This window comes from Myripristis murdjan, chromosome 14 (genome assembly GCF_902150065.1).
Source record: "Myripristis murdjan chromosome 14, fMyrMur1.1, whole genome shotgun sequence".
NCBI classification, from domain to species: Eukaryota; Metazoa; Chordata; class Actinopteri; order Holocentriformes; family Holocentridae; genus Myripristis; species Myripristis murdjan.
In genome coordinates, this window is record NC_043993.1 from 30,327,932 (window position 1) to 30,350,669 (window position 22,738).

The 22,738-nt window shown below is 39.3% G+C and overlaps 1 protein-coding gene across 7 annotated transcripts; it reads right to left on the bottom strand.

Annotated features, from left to right (window-relative positions):
- Window positions 1-1,631: 1,631 nt before the first annotated feature.
- On the bottom strand, window positions 1,632-22,339 carry sytl2a (synaptotagmin-like 2a). Of its 7 annotated transcripts, none has more exons than XM_030069250.1 (19): window positions 22,299-22,339; window positions 18,915-19,327; window positions 17,471-17,625; window positions 14,923-15,046; window positions 12,836-12,905; window positions 12,590-12,698; window positions 10,436-10,990; window positions 9,563-9,637; window positions 6,325-6,429; window positions 6,054-6,110; window positions 5,820-5,911; window positions 5,429-5,530; window positions 4,786-4,955; window positions 4,548-4,650; window positions 4,288-4,449; window positions 4,090-4,195; window positions 3,896-4,001; window positions 3,274-3,479; window positions 1,632-2,643 (listed from the first exon to the last, which is right to left on the bottom strand). In XM_030069250.1, the coding sequence occupies exons 2-19, from the start codon at window positions 19,013-19,015 to the stop codon at window positions 2,495-2,497; spliced, it is 2,547 nt and encodes an 848-aa protein (XP_029925110.1). In that variant the 5' UTR covers window positions 19,016-19,327; window positions 22,299-22,339; the 3' UTR covers window positions 1,632-2,494. The 7 variants fall into 7 exon arrangements, with proteins under 7 accessions (XP_029925110.1, XP_029925107.1, XP_029925108.1 ...); XM_030069247.1 differs by having other exon boundaries at window positions 7,346-9,637; XM_030069248.1 differs by lacking the exon at window positions 10,436-10,990 and having other exon boundaries at window positions 7,346-9,637.
- Between the last annotated feature and the right edge of the window lie 399 nt (window positions 22,340-22,738).

Here is a 22,738-nt window from a genome sequence, read left to right on the forward strand (position 1 = left end):
ACACAGGGAGATGAGACATTTGCATCAGAAGAAGTCATATCAGCGTTATCTTGGGGTGTTTACAGTGTTTTGTTGTGTGTTTAGTTTGAGGTCACCACTTTGAAACATTTGTGAATAAGTGGTGGGCCTTTCACACATCCAAAGTAGTCATGTTATGTAAAAAGGCCACATAGGCGTACGTAGATGTGAAATTGAACAATTCAGTTATTACAAGTTTAGGTACACTGTTTTTGTATCACTGTTTTTAATATGATTTATATTCAGTCAACCAGTTGTGATTGAGTAAATAAAAATTACATAGTCAAAATTATCAGTATGTGTGAATAACAAGAGATTGTATGAAGGAATATGTTAGTTGAACTTGAGGTGTTTGTAATGGTGGAAATTGAACCCAAGAGGAAAAAAAACGATGAATCTGTGATAGTCTGGGCAATATATTGGTATTAAGTCAGCACTGTGAGACTAGATACCAGGTGGAGTTTTGGATATTGTAATATCATATGGTACAACTCATGTCTTTCCAGGTTATAAAAGCTGTGTAACAGGAAAGAGATGCATTTTTCTGAACTCATTAGACTGTTGTTGCTGTTTGGTCATCATATCCACATTGCAAATGACTTCATGAAAATTCTCTTGAGTGTAAGCCTCAACAGTCATCGATGTAGGCTAATATTTAGTTGAATATGTCACAGTGTTTTTATTTGTCTGCATTGTCCAGCCCTAATTCTGTGCCTTAGCTCTGGTGCTGCACAAGCACTGATAGATCAGCCAAGACTGCAATGTACAAACAAACCACACTTAAAGTTTAAAGTCACAGCATCTAATGTGTTCTTGCATTGGATCTCACACAACCAATGAAATTCAAAGGTAATCAGTCACACAGATGAAGCTAATATAGCCCTTAAGATGACTCAACACCTCCTATCAGGATTGCCTTTGCTGCAAAACACACACCTGCACCTCTGTCAAAGCCATCAAATCCAGGCAGTAAATCAGGAGTGAAGTAAATCAGTAAATTGGGAGCTGTAAGGAACAGGCCAAGCCTTTCTATTCAAAATAGATTGTGTTAAAACATGTGTTGTTATGACATATAAGAGCCTCAGCAGTGAACATGGAAGTTGGCTTCACAAACGTGAAAGAAAGGCCTTGATTCAATTGTGGAGTCGACCTGCCACCTAGTGGCGGATGTGTATATTACACTCAGTGGCCACTTTATCAGGTCCACTTGTACAATCTAATGCAGTTCAATGCAACCGCTCTGCTGTGATGGTTATTTTTTGCAAATATTCAGTATTGGACCATATTCATGCTGAAAAAGTAAAAAAAAAAAAAAGTCAAGAAAAGGAAAAAATTATTCATTATTTTTGACACTAAAACTCTTCACTGAAAGTCAAACAAGCAAACTGTATTCTTCCTCTTCCTCTGCTGGACAGACATGCAGGAAAACGAATTTCAAACTGCACTTGTCTATATCTGGTGTTAAACTCCCATCACATGAAACTCTCCTCCCTGTGTTGCTGTTGAAGCTTCAGCATCAGGTGAGGCAATCTGCTTGTTTGCTACAATACAGAAATGGGACGATGATAAGGCAAGACTGAAGACATGAATCTGTTTTTATTCAGTTCACAGAACAGGCACAACAAACCAGTAAAACAGGCATTTGGGAAATTCTGTAATTTGCCTTCAAGGTATTAATTAAGGGTGTGACACCGATGCTGTTTGCCAGGCTTTTCGCCCGAAAATCTGGCTCACTGATCTTTTTCTCCTTTGCCAGTTTCCTTAGTTGGCTGACCTTATTTCACCCGTACTGCTCTCTGAACAGCATTTCACCTCAGAAATCTAACTTTCAAGAAATATTGGTTATCGCATGCTCCCAGCACTGTGATCTGGTGCCTACGTAGAGGATAGAGTCCATAAATTGTCATTTATGTAGAAAATATTCATTGTAGAAAATAACATTTCAGTGCTAAATCGGTGTGAACAACAATACATCAGTCTGTTGCTGCACATTATGGTTCAGACAGCTGATCCAATCATCTAATAACACTGAAATCCCCCCAGTCATGGCTTCCAATCATAAGTAAATTAATATTTGGTTTATTGACGAAATAGTTCATTGAACTTATTGCATTATAGAACAATAAAGCTAAATAAAAATCAGGTGCTCATAGATCATTCTGGATTGACGCAATTTCTTAATTTTACGTCTTATACTCTTTGATATTCTTCATAAATAGTTAACTTTTCGTGAGGTGTAGCAAATTTAACTCATGGATGGGCCTATGAATATTCAGCTACTGTGTCTGAGTCATCTCTAACTATGATTATCACTTATACAGATATGTACACAGTGCTGTTTAAGGCTGTTGCCACCACTAAACAATCTGCACATTGTAGTGTTTGGCTTGTAAGTTCATCTACATTTTGGCATTTTCTGGTGTGTGTTTCCATACACAGTTTGCATACATTTATCGATACATTTCCTTACACAGCCTTATTTTGACGTGCTTTTTGCCATCACAAACATTCTGAGAGGCAAAACATCCTCCACCCATTCACCATGAGACTGCATCATCCTCTTCCATAGGTTTGCTTCCTCTGTCGTTGAGTCCATCCACACCACCTCTGCCCCGTAACTTTTGCCTGCATGGAAGGACATCAACATTATTGTTACTGTTATTGACATCACTATATTGACATGTATGACTCCAGAGAATGATTTCTAGGGAGTGTCTTCACTTGAAACTGTTTTTACAGTGGAGCGCAGAGGACTGACAGAAAGCTTCGTTAGATGGTGCAATCCATCCAGTTAGAGGAAGAAAAGCGAAAATGCTGAGTCATGGTGTAGAAAAATGGCCAGAAAAGTGTTTTTTTGCAGACCCTTGTGATGTCACAGCGAAGATGACCTTTGGCCTCTTGAATATAAAATGTCATGACTTCATCATTTTATCCTATTTGACATTTTATGAGAAACTTTGTCATAGTTGCCTGATGAATTGTTATGTTATGGCCAGAAATGTGTTTTGTGAGGTCACAGGCCTCTGACCACCAAAACCTTATCAGTTCATCATCAAGTCCTCATGGAAATCTGTGCCAAATTAGAATTCCCTCAGGCTGTTCCTGAGATATAACACTCACAAGAATGGGGCAGGTGGACGGATGGATGGATGCATGAATAGATGGACAGACACCCCGAAAACATTATGCCCCCGGCCATGGCTGACGCTGGTGCAGGGGCATGATGAATAATGACCAAAGGTGGTGGTACCTCACCTGTTCCTAGACCTAGTCTCAGGCCCCCGATGTAGTGGTTGCTCAGTCGGTCGTGATCCCACACCGTGATCTCGACGCAGGCCTCTCTGAGGTCCTCTGGCCGGAAGCCGTCGTACACCATGGTGTGGTTGAACATTGGGTTGGCCGTCCTCTTCACCACTCGAGTCTTCTGGCGGCTTTTCCGGCTTGTGTCAGGAAGTACGGTGCTGAAACAGAGTGAGAGTCGTGTGGTAAAATTAGATCATCTGAATTAGTTAATGTCCATTTTTTCGATCTAAGTGACATTATACATGATGTTTTTTAATCTTCCACTTTTTAAACATTTTCAGAAACACATTGCCTTTTGCTTGTCTTTGATTTAGCTGATCTAAATGGAAGTGAGGAAAGGCTGATATAAATCAGATTTCTTTTCAGGCCTCAAAGCCATAAAATTTAGAAAAGGCAATGTGCGTTTTTGATATCCACTTCAAGCGTAATGTCTTCCATTAACTTTAAGATAATATTTTGAAAAAGAAAATGTATTGACCAAAATGTAGCCAGTGACTCACTACGAAAAGCATATTGTCTGTATGCTACATCCATGTAAAAACAGAAAAGTAATACTGTATGCAGGATATTGCACCATTTCACAAATGGGTCGATGATAACTCCTCTGACTGGTGGAAGGTTTTTGCAGTCTTTCACCCAGATCTGTACCTCACCAGTCTCCATCTGGGACGTTCTCTTACCTGTGGATGTAGTAAGATGATATTAAGTTTCCATAATAATGAAACAGAGAGGACAGAGGTTGTAAAGAGAGATAAGTCGTCTGCTCACTGTGGGTTAACTGTGGTAGGAACCGCAAGGCTACTCTCATCTGTCCTCGTGTCAGACTCTTATCCAGTGACCATGATGGAGATGGTGGTGAGATCTGTGCTGACACCTAGAGGAACCAGGAGGAGGTGCAGGAAGTAATCACTGTCCCATCAAACTGTATATCCACTATAAGTATGATTAGTAATACTGAGACTTTACCCTGGCTTTTAAGGCGTATTCATTTATCTGTGCGTTGCTGAAATCCCATTCTGACAAATCGAATTCCACTTCACCAAGGAAACTGTTCCGTCCAAAAGTGTCATGATGCCACACCGAGATGTTCAGTATTTGCATTTTCAGCACGTCCATTGTGATTTTAAACTATAAAAAGAGCAATGGACTTCAGACATGTGGGGAAAATATGGAACACATGTAATAAATACTTTCCTAAACACTGCATAGTGCACTGCAGTTCTTACCCGGAGGATTTCATTGTAGGTGGGATTTACCGTCTTCTTTTTAACGCTGCTTTTCCTCTTACCCAGCTTTGTCTTGTCAGGAAGAAGGTAACATTTCACATACCTAAAAAAGAAAACAGAAACTGCCTAAACTAGAGCATATGGTGAGGGATTATTAATTCTCCAACTGGTAGCGAGAGGTTGGTGTTAAATGAACCTCGGTTTTGAAACTGTAACACCTATTCCACCGAACACCTACGGGTCAGTGCGATTCTTCTTGCGTTCAGCCACAGCAAGGTCCCTGCAGTGGACCACGAAGATGTGAAATTCTCCCAGCTTCTGGACATAGTTCACAGCAAACTGGATGGTGCCTTGGACCTCGATGTCACTGGAGTCTGCAGGGTAAATGCTGGACATGCTACCACTGACCTACAAGTATAGAAGAGAACAAAAACCTCTCTGGTCATGTTGTAACTCATAGTTTATTGAAATACCCTTTTTACATGTCATGGAAGCTGTCTTTCTTTGCTTTCCAAAGCTTAAGCAAATTCTGTAGAAATTATACACGGTTTTATGACTATGTATTAGTTCAAATGAATGCACAAGTGAATTTCCTTCATGTACTTGTCCAAGGGCCTCAGCCACCAAAACTTAAGCAACGCTCAGCAGACTATGGCTTGGTGGATTTAAAATTCACTGTGTACCTTAAATCCAATATATTTATAGCAAAAGCAATATATTCATACCAAAACCCTAATTAAAATGTTGGATAGAGGATAACTTTGATTAGAAAAGAACCTAAATGCACCGTTGGTTAACATTTTGGGGAATTTAGCTTTTGTATGTAACTTGTATATTGTTATCTGAGACATTTTATATCTAGGTGTGATGTGTGGACATACAGAGGACATGGAGGCCATGCCAGAGGACAGGCTTATGTTAGATATGGAGCTGCCAGTGTTTCTCTTCCAGTCCATGATATCAGAAGTGCTGTCACTGTCCAGCTAAAAAAAAATGTAGAGAAAATAAACAGTTGTGACTCACAGCTAAAACAAAAAAGTATATTTACACATGTCATTTATAGGAGCAAAGCTAAAATCAGTCATAAGGACAGATCTATTGCCTAAGTAGATAATACTAATACTTATTTTGAATAAAAATAAGCTGCAGATTATTGAATGAGTTGATTAATGAATCTATTCAGCAAGTGCAGTGCAGATGCTGATCATAGGTTACTTTGGGTCATGCTTTTGTTATGAGTCAAATGCACAGCATCAGTTAATGAGGATTTACCTCTTCCAGCTGAAAAACAGGCACTGACGCACTCATCTTTTTCATCTGTTCTGTGTCTGAGAGAGAGCAGGCAGCTGGTGGCAAGGCAGAAACTGGAACAAAGATAACCCAGTCTCTTACGATGGCATTTATTGAGTAATTATACACTTAAAATGTATTCTGATAATGACAGAATTACTTTACAGTTGTGAACCAATGCATTCAAAATGGTAGGACCAATGGTAGGATATTTACCATCATCCATGCTTATATTTGGTTGTCCTCTGGGGTTGTTTTTGCTTCTTTCTTCTCCTAAGAAGAGGATTTATGACAAGAAAGAGGTATTCTTCACATGCCTGCTTTGTATCCAGTAGCTTAACACATAAACTAACCTCAGACCTCTTACTACAGAGAAAGAATCATTTTTCCATAATTCAGAATCATTTTTCCAGTGACACTACATTATAAGTACAAGTGATGCAAGACTATGTTGATTAGCTGTTTGCATGAACAAGACTCCAGTTACTTGTTGTGTGCGCAGTAAGGCTTTCCAGACTTTTGGATGAGGACATAGGCTTTGAAGATAATCGTTTCAAGGCTGACCTGACGGGACTAGAATCATCATCATGACCTGCCACAAATGAAAAAAGATCAGCTCCGGAAAACACATCCAACACAGAAGTTGCATCATTTCTGATTCACTAAGCATTTAGAGATGATAATGCTTCTTTTTCAGTAATAAAAAGGAGTATTTTTGTTGTTTAAATGGTTATTTTTGTATTCAACCTGCCAAGTGTTTCATGCTTAGTGAATCAGTCTTTGGGATGTTGATGAATACGATCCAACGGCAAGTTTCCCTGATCATTGTATTTTAGCTAATTAATCTATTGCTGATCATTGAAGGAATTTGAATCTTGTTATTACTTGATTGTCTGTTCAAATGAAACTACAAAACAACAGCATCAGCAAACCTTCAACCAGCAAAGCTGACCAATTAAAAAAACTAATTCAGCTATCATTTTGTTTTCAGCAAATCAAAATGGTCAATAATGCTATTTTGATTTCAGAAAATCAAAATTAGATTTCAGCAAATCAAAATAATGTATTACTATACTGTGGTATAAGAAATAGAACACCACAATAATGATTTACAACTTAGGACAGCTGACAAGTTATTATCTACAATTCATCATAATTCACTTTGTAAAGATACACTTGAACTGGAAATACTAAAGCAATTACCTCTTATTTAGAGAAAATAAAATAAAAAAAATAATCAGAAGCACAAAAGAATGCATTAATTCCCAGAATCTGAAATGGCTCTTGAAATGGAAAAATTCAGCAAAGACGACAACTTTGTATATCAGTTGCCAGTGTAATTACACTTTCTGTAATGTTAATATGTTAACCTTCAAACCCTACAGAGAATAAAAGGCTACTGACCCCACTGATTTGATTGAGCTGATTTGTCTTAGTTATCAAAAACCCACTGTGTTATCCACCTCTAAATCATATCTGGTAAGTGATGAAAGAATTGAAAAGCTCACTGCCTGAACTTGCCCGAGATTGAGACCAGGCCGTGGTTGCTCTGTCTTGGCTGCAGTTGCTGTCAGTACTTTGCACAATCCAAGAACTGATCCTAGACTGATTCTCCTTGGTGGTCCTGTAGCCCTGGTTTCTCTTGAAGTCTCTAAGAGGACTTTGTGGTCTAGGCACTTCATTGAGCACTGGAGTAGACTCTTCAACAGCTTCTTCTTGACCAAACGGAGGGAGATGAGCATTCTCAGGTGCCCCGAGGTAGTGCTGATAATCATGTTGAATGAAAGATCTAGCAAGATGTGGAAAAGTTCCCGACTTCTTTGATAACCCTGGTATATTTTGGTCATTCGAATCTCTTTTGGTAGGTGTAGGTTCAATATCACCAGATTCTGAAGCTTTTCTGGGATGCAGCCCTGTGGAGGATCTCATGCTAGTCATCTGTGTATATACACTGCCAGAATTAGTCCCCCTTGCCGAAGGAGTGCTTGACTGTACAGAGTCTAACCGTGGAGGATGGATCTCTGTGTTAGACTTAATGTCCATCAACACTGACTGCTTTGCTTCATGTGATGGACTTTGTTTCTTTCTTGGTGCTGGTGTTGGCCTTCCTGATTGTTCTTCATGGGCCTTAGTTGAGGGAGCAATGTCTATTGGAAAGGTTTTCAAGGGGGAGCCTTCCAGTCTGGAACCCTTAGGACTGGAGGATTCTCGAGGTAGGGCCTTGGGGTGGCAGGTCTTGGATGGACTTCTTCTGACTTCATCATCTGATGAGTCTTTTGATTTTGGAGTTTGGGGTCTACTAGGACTAAGGGGTCTTTCCTCAGGCAAAACCGACTCTGTTTCAGTTTTGCCTTGATATTGCTGACATGTTGAGTCTATATCTCCAATATTGGCAGAACTCCTCAGCTGTGGTTTGTATGAACTTTGACTGACAAAGCCCTTGTCAGTCACGTGTTTTGTGTTTGAGATACTATTAGTCTTGGTGCTGTATGAAGATGTCTGCACCTCTTCCTCAGACTTTTCTATGCTACCTAAGGGTCCTCTTAGGTCAGAATGAGAGGCAACTATTTTCTCATTATACTGGATAGTATCACCTAAACTTGAATGTACTGGACTGCTTGAGGCCTCCTTAACTTTTGCAGAAATTACTCTAGGTCCTGAGGACTCCTTCTCCCAGAAATATGTAAGGTCACTGATCTTACCTGGCCTGTTCTCTTGTGGACTGGACTGCCTAGGAAGGGGAACTGGGATATCTTGGTATTGCACTGGAATATTGCAAGGTAGAGAGACAGATAAGGGAGTGTTGTTTTCTTCTGGCTCAGGAATCTGAGAATCTGTTATTGAACCAGTTAAAGACTCATCTGTCTCTTCACAGATGACAACTGGATTTGCTCTATATGTACAATCTTCTTTTGATAAATCTATTCCAAAGCTACTTTCAATCTCTGGTGAGGAAATCTCTTCATGGCACTGGGCAGCATTATCTTCAAATCTGCAGTGCTCTGTCAATTCTGTTTTAGCTGAGAGGTTATTATTTATCTTTTCTACAACAGACTCTATCTGAATATTTTGAGGGCTATGTGAGGCATCTATTTCTGTCTTGGGGATGTTTTCATGCCTTGTTTGTTCTCTGGTAAAGATTATTTTGGGACCGCTGTTTTCTTTCTCCCAGAATGCTTTCAGGTTGGATAATCTCTGTGGAAACATTGAAATTCTGTCTTTGGTCTCTGTTGGGTCCTGTTGAGTGTCTAAGTCTGAGCCGACTGAGGTCATGGCTTCCTTAAATGGAGTGTGCTGGAGTGCTGTAAGTTGTAGTGTTCGGACCTCTGTTGTTCCAGGGATTTTAGCTTCTTGTTTAACACTAGCAAAGTTTATTTGATTGTCCTCAGACACATCTGCAGTTGATTGAGGACTACATAGTTTTTGGTTGTCATCCTGTTCTTCTTTGCATGTACTCTGCAATTCAGCAGTTTTCTCTTCTGTAAATATTCCAAGCAGCCTATTTTGAGGCTTTGGTGAAATAGATTGAGATGAATTCTTGGAGCTGCCATCACTTGATAACTTAGTATCTGAGGTGACCTCACCAAACATGTCAAGTTTGTCACTGGATTGCTCAGGCAGCTTTAGCTGTTGCTGATGAATGCTGTGTCCAATCAGCAAATCTGTGGCCTTAGACTGAGAGTGATGGTCCTCTTCAGGCCCTGTCTCCAGGTGAACAGCCTTACCTGACTTCTGCTCAGCTGAAACAAGGTTGGACACTTGAGGGCTAAGGAGCTCCTTATGACAGTGCTCACAGAGATCTGCAAAGAAAATAAGCATTTTTTTGATCACTCATGTATACTGTGTTTCCTGCATAGAATACAATCAAGGTTACCGGTGTAGGATTTTTGATCATTCCATCATTCAAACAACATACTGATTATTTACTTTTGGAAGGGCTTCCAATGTACAGCTTTACAGTCTATCAGGAATTCCCATACATTTCTTTGGTAAAAACTCAAGAACTTATGTGGACCAAATTAAAACAGCAAACAGATAATTAAGGATGTTCTTGACAATAGCCCCGGGCTTGCTTATTTTTGAGATTATAATGCAATACCGCTCTTAATTTCACAGAGATGAATTGATGAAAAAACCCTACACAACATTAATAGAAAAAAATCACAAGGTTTTGCCAGAAATCAAACGACGGTGTCACTTTTAGCTACAGCTTGTCACAAAAGCAGTCATCAACATTTTTTTTAAAGGTTACTGATGATGCCAAAGCAATGCCCAGATGCCCCAATGATGCAAGAATAAAAACAGGTGCTTCTTTGCTGTTCTTATTCACCAATATCTATTAAAAGTCATATATAATGCACACATTTACAACATTCTCCATGCAAGCACATGCACAAGCAGGTTAATTGTGAAAATGTATTTTTCATTGTGTATATTTTCTAAAATCTAATTGAGGATATAAATAGGTCTATTTTTATGCAAAATTAATTCATTGTTTTGCTATGTATCTGGTCTACATATTGAAATAAGCAGTCATTTGTTAGTTTGATTGGTTGATTGGCTTTACCTCACCCCTTGGTTTTACATTCAATTCTTACCACCAGGGACCTGGTGTTGGCCAGCATCTTGGCTTTGGAGGTTTACCCCCTTTCCGTAATTGAAATCATCATCTAAATCCACATGTCTATGTTCGACAGAAACCTCATGGGGAGCAATAGCGTCCACATCCAGCAAACTGTGTTCTCCCAGCTCCTTCCCATCTTGCCACTCCACACAGCCCTGGCCAACTGCAGCGCAGAACCTCACTTGTTTCCTGTCTATCCAGCTGAGGGTATCTCTGTCTCTGGCTGTGTTGGTTTCAATGGAACAGTCTGGGCTTACTGGACTCTGTGGGTCTGGCCGGGAACAGAGGGAGTCTGTGGAGCTAGACCTGGACATATGCTTGAGGATTCCCCTTGGACCAGCAGAGTTAGTCTGTCTAGTTGTCTGTCCATCTACCTCAGTAAGAGAATCCTGAGATCTGTTAATGACAGTTCTCTCTTGGGCCACTGGCATAGGAACAGATTCATTGGGGGCAACTGGGCTATCTTTCTGGTGGTCTTGCTTTAGGTTAGTAGTGTAAGAAATGCAGCTGTCAGATGATGGTAAAGGCTCTGAAAGAAACAAAAACAGTGCAAAACAAAAAAACTCACTTAGCACTATTGTAATCATTACCTCATCAGTTGTGTAAGTTTGTCATTCTTGTAGGTCACACTGTAGGTGTATGCATCTTACATCAACTTTAGTTACCCATCAGTCAGAATCACTTTCAAGAGCTTTTAGGGCTCTGCCTCATCATGCATCTCCTGCTTGTTCAGGATCTGGACCTCCTATGTTTGTCTAGTCTTCTCCAGAGTTAGATCTTCAGTGTAGCGGCCATGAGCTACTGGAATACTTTCACTTCCAAAAGATTAATTTTTTAAGATTGCTCATAATGTTTAATATGGGACTTTACGTTTTGGTTGACTTTTGTTGAGGTTTTCATTTCATTTAGTTGGAGTACATTTGTTCTGTGGTTGTAAAATCTATTTGAGTGTCTTAAAAGTGCTTACACATTTAATGCCTTATTATTAATTTGAAAACAAAGTTCTACTCTTATGCCACTTTCAGTTTTTAATATACTACCATGTCCTTCATCGTTAAATATTTGGGGGAATTCTGTGCTTTGCACATTTATGAGGCTGATTGTAATTTGAGAGCAAAGCTCTGTCCCAGTTGTGAACATTAAGCTCCTAAATCTGGTTTTCAAGAGTTAGATATTGCAACAGATTTGAAAAATGGGAATTATGCCTTTTGTGAGGTGAATTATGGCATGTTCGTACTGACAGCATGCACCTACATTAATGGGACGTAACATACAATTCAAAATGGATGTGAATATTATACGAGTAAAAGCTCTGCTGTGCCTTCTGTGAACATTTACTTCTTTGGTTCCTCAATTTTGTCCAATTTCACCTTCAACAACATTGTTTTCATAGCTCCTGAGAAATATTTCAGCAGCCACAAGTCATGCAGTACAGATTAAGGCTTTGGAATGTATCTCTGTGTAATCCCCTGGCAAGTCTGGCAGCCTTGTGTATTTGGATATCCCTTCACTATGACAACCCCTGGGAAAATCTCCTCACTGGTCCCAGCTCATTGGCTCATTTCAGATTGAAGGAAAACAAACACTCTGCAATATTGGCAGAAAAACTAAGACTGGTTGCAGAACATTGCTTAAATTGAGTCTTACTATATTCTGGTCCCATAATCTGGGCTGGCTTTATTGAGCCATTTAATATTTTTTAGGAAAATATTAATAGTATAAGTAACTGACTAGATTTGCATTTCATCAGTTCTTGTTTCCCTAAAATGCACAGTGTTTTAAAAAATATATATATATTATTATAAGATGGTTAGATAATGCATTTGCTTGAAAAGGCAATTGACATGCTTTCAGCTGCCATGCATCAACAGCTCATACCAACATGCTGTTTACAGGCAAACTAGAAACACCTGAAGCGTAGAGGGCCCACACACCTGTATTCAATGGGATCTGTATAACCAGACTTACATTGGTTTGCAAAGAAAATGCTCTGACCCTGTGTCCGTCAAGCTGTCCACTCAATTAAAAACATGACATGTGATTTGTTACAGAACGGAACGAATAAAGCCACTTATGGTTACAAAATATGCTGCATACAAAATAAGTTAGCTGCCTTTTTTTGACTCACCCCCACAAAGTGTCTCGGTTTGTTCTGCTGGTCCGTCCACTAACTGGCTGTCCGTTTCTTCAGAAATGTGAGATGCAAGGGGTTCATTGTTGAAAGGATTCTGTCTTTGCTTCAGTTTCAATAAAAGAGAAGAGGATAGATAGGCCATGTAGAGCATCTGCAACATGCTGATGCATAAACTCACTCTTGACTGTGTATTGAAATATTTTTATTTTTATACTGACTGATAACTTTGACTCGTTCTACCTTTGTGGGCGACTGCACAACTGATGTAAGTATCTCTGGTGGCTTTTCATGAGGATTCCCATTTTGATCCCTGTCGGAATGATCAAAGAAGAAAGAAAAATGAGTTTGACAATTTCTGCAGCCACAGTATGTCATATCAACCTTCAGTTTATTTCCAAACAGCTAATTTAATTGTGATCTGAAAATCTGCACGCTCAGGTTAAGTGCATAAGGCTCCCATCTATACAGCAGACATGCTTTGGTCAAGGGTCAGTGAAATTATAATCTCATTACTTATGCAATGGCTGTTCTCTTTGTGTAATTTTCACTATAAGTGGCTGTGTAAAGCCCCAGAAAAAATCTCTCATGAATGTGTCACAGTGCAAAGTGTTGCAGGAATAAATGGGTATGTCTACAAACAGATATAGCCTACTCAAGAAAGCCAACCTGGGTTAATAAAGTACACAAGTATAGAATGTGTATCGTGCTGAAAACATGAACATGTGAGACCTGACCTTCCAAGCAGATTACTGAGAACCCAGGGGCCAATTACTAAGCATTCATTTACTGTGTGCTCGACTTCCTCCACGAGCATTCACACCCACTTAATCTCCTTTTATGTGAAAGTCTACTCACACAGCATGTGATGGCACTCGCACCAGATCCGAATGTTTTTGTTTATATGTCAGGTTTCTGTCTTTAAATTCTTATTTTTTTGCAGAGCTCATTTAAAGCTGCATTAGACAATAATTTACAGTAAAAATCCAGTCTAGATCACAAAGTAGTGCTGCAACCGAGAATTAAGACACCATGGATTTTGTAATATTTGTTTAAATAATATTACCCCATTAAGATGAAAAATCTCTTTTTCAAGATAGACCTGGCAATAAAACCAGCATCAGAACAAAGAAAAATTGCCACACAACATAAAGCAAAGCGCAAATGTGAAATTGCATGGTAAAATTGCATAAAAAAGGCATGTGAAAAGTCAAAATGCACTCTGTGAGCACTAAATGTTACATAAAAAATCCTTCATTCAAGCTCCCTTCTTTGTGCTGCACCCCTCAATTTAGTACAACTTGAGTGAATGATACAGTTGAAAAAAGTGGCTTTTAGCTCGTATTAAACCCAAAGAAATCCTTTAACAGCTGGAGAAATTGCCATGTTCTAGATGCAATTACAGGAAAACAGGGAAATTTCCCTTTGGAGGAAATGGGCTCCCTTTAATCAGGCACGTATTTTTACATCATGCTGAACTGATGAAAAGTGAAGACTCTTAAGTAGTTTTTAAATAGATAAGCCGGCTGAGTGACATTAATTAAGGCCTTGGGCTTGCCTGACTTGACTGGATTTGGTATTAGTTTATGTGTGGCATTTACATCTAGCTGTATAGACTACAACAATTTGTTCATTTTGGGATATTCTCAACAAACAAATCATTATGATGCTCCTATTAAAGGGACTATTGGTGAGTTTTTAGTGCTCAGTAGTGAGTTATGGTGTCCTTTTCACACTTTCTGTGGCACACGTCTCAAATGTACAATAATCATGTGATCTTTTTCTGTGATATTTGTAGAGCATGCTTATAAAACCTAAACTATCGATGACTTTAACAAGACTTGCAGGCAGACAACCACTGTGATCGAACTAAAGCCAAATTATTTGGCAGCTGTCATTTGGACTGTGGGACGGCGACACAATTTTAACACTGAATTATGATGTAAAGTTCCTGTTTAGAAATAGAAAACACTGTTTACTGCACTGAATGAAGTACTCAACTATCAATAACAGATTGCAGCAGAGGCTGAGAGTTAGACGAAGCAGTGACTACCACTGAAAGCTACTTGGCATTAATGGACACATTAACAAGATATCGCCTTCTGGTGCAGGTATCTTTTAAAATATGCCAAGTTTATCTGGACAAAATTAAACACAATCTGAGATTACTATTAATATCCACAGCATGAGTTGCTTTTCATGGTAATTATCTATAGTGAGTGACAAAATGCACATTTATTCATGTGAAAAAGTTGCTGATTGTTACTTTACTTGCAGGTATGAATTAGTCAATATGCAGACTAGTGTTTGTTCTGGTTGACAATGCTCACCTTTCACTGCTGAGCTGCACCTCAGGCTCCTGAATGAGTCCAGAGAGCTGAGACGGGACGAACACTTCCTTGTTTTCACTGCTGACAAAACTGGGTCTCTCTGGCAGGATCCTGGAGAGCTCCACTGCAACGCGAAACAGCCACAAACACACCAACACTTTTACATAAGCTCCACCATTCACTATCAGCACTTTTGCCAAACTAATTGTCTTTGCAGCAAATAAACAGGAAAATCACTTTCGCATGTCACTCTGAGAAGGATATAAATACCTTGAGCTTATCAAGTGAATGTACATCTTATTTTCTGCTTCTTCTTTTTTTTTTCTTTTTTTTTTTTTTTGCTCTGCCCACTCATTTAAAGACTTTGTAAAGGAGAAGCATCAGACAGAATGTAACAGGGCATTTTGTTTGTGCAATAGGGCCATAAAGTGAGGAATTTAAATGTAGTTATAAGATCAATGTTTGAGCTAATTCCCAGTCCTATCTTCACGTTTCATTTTACCAAATGAAGTTATTACTGAGGGCAGTAACAGAGGCAAACTAATGGAACACCGAAATAGACTTTTTTTATCTTCACAGACGGACTCTCCAGGGTTTTTGGAGCCGCTGGACGCTGCTCGACATCAGAGTAGAGATCAAATCTAATTGAATATATTATAAATATAAAGCTGAGCGTGCTCAGTTTTCCCACTAGAGCAATGAAATGACCCACATGAATGCTGACTGAATGAAGATTGATTGACTGTTCTTTGCACAATCACATTTTCATTTTTCACAGTGAATTATTAATAGTTTCATGGTAAAATAAAGACATTCCAAATATCACTCAATATGGATATGTCAAAACTCACCTCAAAACATCTGGATAGAGGTGAACTTATAATAATAATATGATTCTATTCCAGTATAGTCAAATTTGATTCTGTCTCTGATGGCGAGCAGCGTCCATCAGCTCCAAAAACCCTGGAGAGTCCATCTGTGCACTCGTGTCTGCTGATCTGAAGTCTTTGTCTAAAATAACCTTTGTTGATCTCTAGGATTATTCATGAAACAAAACGGCACAAGAAACCAGAGATTTAAAGGATTGAAATCAGTTTTGAAGTGACGATCTTTTAGGGGACTTTTCCAACACATAGTATCTGCTCTACTCGCCTCTACTTGCTTTTGGAAACAGTTACTTTTCTGGATTTTGTTTCCATTGCAGATTGGTATACTTTTTTGTATTTCCTGGTTGTCAGCAGTGCCTGGTAGGACTTTGCTACTGGGAAGACTTCACTGTTCAGTTTCTCTCTGACTGATCAATGATCTGCAGCGCTTCACGTCACATTTTAGTATCTGCTCAGCTCGCCTGGAACCTCGACTGAGGTGGTTCCAAAAATAGTTTCCGGTACCAGATACTATCCCAAACTTTTGCCTTGTGGAAAACCAAAAAAGCAGGTACAGTTAGTAACATGTAATGGAAAAGGGCCTCAACCTCTCAAAAATGTAGAATAAGTACATCATTTGATGGTTGGTTTGATAGTTGAATCTACATGAGTCTCATTGGCTTGACTCACTGATAAATTATGTGCTTATTCTACCTTTTCTTTTTTGTCACAGTTCTTACTTGAATCAACTCTTAGTTTTACATGCTGCACCTTTAAGTCTTTCAAAGTTATTTGAAACAAAAATGCAATGTGATTTCTCAAAAAGAAAAAGAAAAAGAAAAAGCATATAGGACGTATGCGGTGGGACACACACTCTGCCATGTGGGAATGTGAGGCTCTTGGAGCTTCAAAGAGCTTGATGATGTTAAAGGTCACTTGCATGTGGCACCCAGTGTTTTATGTTAAGCCAGGCATGCTGACATAGAAATGCTTAATTTAATTTACTCAACTTTTATATAGTCAACTGTAGTAGCTAAATTAATATTTCAATAGCATAACTGATCATGTCTGTCATGGGGGGACAATAAACAGCTATAGTGCCTCTTGTCCCCTGAACAATAGCTTTAGGGATTTGATCATTTTTTCTATAATTTAATTTGCCTGAATATATCTCGGTTAGTTATCCTAGTTGTTTCCAGTCTTGTGAGAGAGGACCACCATGTGGGCCAGTCTCAACAGAATGGCCCTGCATTAGTCTATAGCCAATCACAAATGGTGATTTCGGTCACATTTCTTTATACAATGTAGCCTGGTATGCAAATTAGATGATAATGATCTCTAACAACTTCTAGCCACTTTTGGGACAGCCAATAGCGACTTTGCTTACACAGGAGTTGACAATACAGCTCCATAGGTCATTTATACAAGCTGTTTATCACAACCTAGAGTTATGTTTTAAAGTTAAGAAGCCTCTAGTGGTCCAGTGAAGAACAACTATGTAAAGTAGTATTAAGGAAGCAACAAAGTCCACATAAGGAGGGAGGCTCAATCAGCAAACCTTAGCTAATGTTTCATAACCATGACCTTTTCCTAACCTTAACCACAATGATAAACCTTTCTCTAACCTTAAGCAAGTTTTTTTTACTCTGTACACTGACGCATTAGTTTTTGGGTGGACTCACGTATGGTCAGTGGTTTGTGTGTGTGCCTCATGGAGGCCCTGATGATGTCAGAGCCGTGGATGCGGTCCTGATGGCGAAGCGACTTGGTCTCATAAAACCATTCTCCAGTCAGGTACTTGAGCTGGCCCTTGTTACTCACCGACCTCTGGAGCTTCCTGCATTTAGAGACATTGGTGGAGAACAGACCATGCGATCACTGCTTTAAGGGAAAAAATCATGAAATGTTTGTTTCCAAAAGCTGTCCCTACATTATTTCATATCAAGTTAAACAGTAATAATTCTTCTCTCCATATAGGTTTGTCTGACTGGTAATTACACTCAAGTCCAAGTTCAAGTTCAAGTTCAGGTTTATTTAGAGCCCAATATCATGGTTTACAGTTTTAAAGGGGTTCACATGCCACACAGTCACCAAAGGACAACAACTCTAACCTGTGTGTTTTCTCCAGTCCTAAAAACAATGAAAACCTTTGATATTAGTATTCTAAGTGCCAAGAATAGTTCATTTATACTCTCCACACGCTCTCCTACTGTGTCACTGACATTTCCCCCAGTTTCACAAAATGCCACAGCACTAACTTCAAAATGTTACCTCCACATCAGATACTTTGACAAGCTGTTTCCCATCTACATTACTCTCCCTCTGCAAGCTAACAGTCAGACAATGATGTCCTTGGACATCTATTGATGCCTTTTAATAGTTAAAACTACCAGTGAGAGGAGAGTTATGCTCTTAATTACCTCAGCCTGGAGCAAAATTCATCAAGACAAAACACATGTCCTTCACTGTAATAGTAGTATGGATTACCTACTTCCTTACATAAATAGGAATGTGAAGTAATGAAATAACAATTGCCTCTATTGCAGGAAACAAATAGGCAAATGCACAGCTGTTTTTGTATTACAGGAAAACAGTGGTTGTACAGCTTGGGCTTGAGTAGCTAGACCAAACTCACATGCTTTTTTAGCAAGCTTAATAAATTAAGACAATAAAATCAAAACACACGTGTCTCTTATACAGCAACGAGCTAGCACTCGTCCACAGCGGCTGGACTTAATGATGACTTAATGTCTTCAACACCTCCACCTCAACAGTCACAAAGAAGAAGATTTTTAGAGCAAGAAAGTGCAGTTTACCAACATCAGTGTGTGCTTCCTGGGTATTGATGTCCTACAAATTTTTAAACATTGTTAAAGTCGTCGTAGCTGTCAAGGTGCAAGTTTTCCCGTGCGTCGTTAATATGGAACTGCTGGAGAGAAAGAGCTCATCTGACAGCCAAGAGAAAATTCAGTCTATTTACTGGACTCAGCTTGTTTGGGTTAAAGCAGTTTCACTGTTCATCCAAACAGCCTCTTTCACAGCGAAATCCAGTGAATAGATTGAAATTTCTGCTGGATATCCTCCTGCCGTGGATGACGGAGATGAATCTATGTCAACATAACTCACCTGATACGGTTCTCCTCAGCCTTCTTCAGCTCAGCATCTCTTTTCAGGACGGCCAGGATGGTCTCCTGCTCCTCCTCCGTCAGAAAACTCAGGTCGATCATGGTGATTGGCGCTTCTTATTCCCCTGGTTTTGAGTTTGTGTCTGAATACAGTTGCTAGTTCACTGAGTTCCTCCTGATCTTCCCCAAGGCCTTGGTCTGGATCTCTAGGGCCAGGCAGTGGTTTGCATACGCTCAGTGATCAATGCCTTTTTCCTGGTGCCAAGTGATCATCTTGAGGTCACCAATGAGGCACTCATTGATGATCACCGTCTTCTGTTCGGGAGCGTTTTTGGTTTTGGATGACCTCTGTATTTCAGCTGGGGTTGTTCTTTTCAGCCATGGCTGATCCTCTCTGGACTCATCAGTTTGCACCTACAGGGAAGAACAACACAGATAGGGTCCAGAACTTTGCCTGTGATTCATAGGAACAAAAAAGTCTTTTGCTCTTGAAGTCTTACTGGAACTCAAGAAAATGAAGTTTCAGTGTTTGAGTCTTGGTGGTTGGTAGCTCTTCGGAGAGCCACAATACATGGTAACAAACTAGGGTATAGCCTCTGACTAGTTAATCGGTTCTAGATAGGCCCATCCCATGAGTGTTCACAACAGAGTAAACGGTTCACAGAACACAATAAATGGCTTGATAATGCATGACTGCTGCTTTGTCCTGACATGTAATGATGACACAGTGTTGACTATTCACAGGAAAAACACTCCTTTCTTTCTCACTCCTCCCCCTCCTCTCCCCCCTTTTCTACTTCCATCCGTCATTGTTGGCTTCACAGCTACAAAGAGCAACAGTCACCTCAAAACCGCTTGAGAAAGACGAATCGAGTGATTAGAGAAGAACCTTGTTGCCTCCAAAAAGGTCACACTTTCAAGTACAGATCATGCCATCGTCTCTATCAGTTTGTGTGACCACAATGGCATGGTTATGATAAGGTGTTCTGCCTCATAAATCTCAGAGAAGGTAGTACGCTTCTCTCTGAGACGCAGATTGCAGAGGGGAAGGAAGTGCTTAGTGTTTATCTGAGTGATGTTAAAGTTTTTGCTCATGGTTTCTAAAACCCTAACCTAACCCTAAACCCCTGTGCGTTGGCAGTAGAACTGGTGCTTGCTCTGCCTTTAAGGTGAGACAAAAATCTTTCTGGGTGCCAAAGGAATGCTTGCATGTTATAACAATGTCCCTGTTCAACCACATCAAAGAATACTGGAGGAAAACTGTTAGAAAACTTAACTCCATTTTTTTCTTTAGCTTGAAAAGGTGCCTCAGTGTCTGATATTTGGTCAGCTTAGCAATCATGTTAAAGTTTCTCACCGAAGAACCATGTCCTGATCTTAAATGGATCAAAGATAATCTGCACATATTACCCACATGACATAAGACAGTTTCTCATGTTACACTTTCAGGTCCAAGTGCACAGTGAGTGGTTTCCATAGACACCTGTCTATGAGTATAGACGCCCTGAACGGTCCTTATTACTAATATGATGCAGAGTTATTTTATTCTGTCATAATGTCTTTCTCGATCACTGTTTGACCTTCTGACTATTACGGGAGTGAGTGCTTTTAAGTACATTGTGAATTGCACACTTTATATGGCAGAAACTGTTTGTTTGCTGTGTTTGTAAATGGATAATAAAGAAAAGGATGATAAATACATTTTACAAAAATGCCCTGCTGTGGTTTATGGCTGCATGAAAAGAAGAGGTGCTCAGACTATTTTTTTTTTTTTTCGAGTCTTAAGTTAAGCACTGTTAAGGGGAACATGCAGTTTAAAAATAAGAATGTAGTTTGTCCTGTTTTCCTAAGAGGATAAGAAGACTCATTTCCTCATATTTCCCCTTTGCTGTACTACTTCCTTGAGAAAACTGAAATGTATACAAGGCCTCTGTTGGCTAAGATGCTTAGCGTCTATAGGAAGATCACTGGGTTTGAATTCGGCCTAAGACCTTTGTGGCCTTTCATGCTCCTTTCTCTCTTTCCTGCCCAACTCCAAATAAAGGCAAAAGTGGCCAAAAAATAATCAAAAGGGTCTTGAGATTAAATATTCTCTGTTTTACAAATAAAACCAATCACAAGGCAACATTATGGTCAATCATCCTACAAGTGACAAATTAGTGAGTATATACAGTATATCACCATCAGAAGAATTAAAACTAAAAAAAAAAAAAAAGGCTGGCAGTGACCTAACATTTACAGAGGTGGTCTTGAAACAACAATGTTTCCTATTTGAATCTCCAAACGGACGGGGAAAAGGAATGGAAAAACCTCAGAAACCACTGCTGAGGTTCTCTTGAGCAAGGCAGCTAATCCATAACAGCTCCAGTAGAGCAGCTCAGTGGTTATTAGTATAAGATTGTGATGTGAATGTGGATGTACCGGGCAGCTCCCAGGTATTAATGTATGTAATTACACAAATGTAATGCTAAGGATTGGTGAAAACATATTGATATCCACAGCAAACTTTCCCACAGTGAGTGAAAAGATGTAAAAAAAAAAAAAAAAAAAGAGACTGCTGACATTTATCCATCGCAGATTTTTAAAAGTCATTGCACCATAGGAATTTTTACTACAGTGTAAATACAATGTGTTTATTGTATTACGTAATCTTAATCTGTGTAAATGCCTCAATCTCAGCCGAGGGGGCATGTACAAAGACAGCTGTAGGTCTAAACAGGTTTACTTAACATGGCTAAAAACAAACCTCAAATCTAACAGACTGCATATTAACACCATCATTTGATATTTTAAAATTCAGAACTTCTAAAAAAATCTAAAATGTCAAACGGCATGCTGGGATAGTGTATGCTGAACTAATAGATTTTTTAAAATGCTTCTGGCAAAAATTCACTGTATTCCCCTGGGGATTTACAGTGGACTTATAGTATAATTAATAGCATGTTTATACTGATTTTATTGTACTCAGTGGTATTTTTTTTCATTTTAGCATGATAATCCAATAATAACTAATTTTGTTACTGTGATATTGGCATTATGCTATTCTAAAAATGCAGGTGGGATTGTTACTTTTCTTTCTCATTTGACAAACATGAGAAACATGGCTGAAAAGCGAGGCTCCTCTTATAAACATATGAAGCTTCTCTTGTATCAGAAGGACAAGCAGAAAACAATGCCAGTGTATTTCCTTCTACCATAACTTAAGACGAAGAAGTCCATTCCAGTGCAGTGTGTTTAATGTCTAGTAAATCACTGCAGTGGCCTCTCAAATGGTAATCTAAATCAAACAATCAATTGATATAAAGATGAAAACAACATACAGAGGAAAGTAAAGCTTCACCACGAACAGAACTGTCAAGCTGAAGGCAAAAAAGTTTAGACTCACCTCCCTGTGTTGGCTCCTGCACAGTGAGAGCTACAAGTGGATATGCAGACCTCCTGCTGGTGGGAGGAGCAGCAGACAGGCAGCAGCAGTAGACAGACAGGCAGCAGACAGACAGGCAGTGGAGTGCAGCTGAAGCCTAGATGGCCAGGGGCTAGATCTCTGCCCGGGACGCCAGCTTAGTCTGTAAGTTATTATAATGAGTTCCCTTAGGCCTATTGGTATCTCCAGTATACACAGCGGCTGTTCAAAGATTAATATGCCACTTAACTTTTCACATCCAAATCAGTTCAACATATAATTCTCACTTTTCATGTAATATCTATGTACCATAATATCTAGGTACTATTTCTCTCCAGTGCAATGCCAATTAAAGAAGACTTGTAACGTTATAAAAAAGCAAAAAAAACAAACAAACAAACAAACAAACAAACAAAACAAAT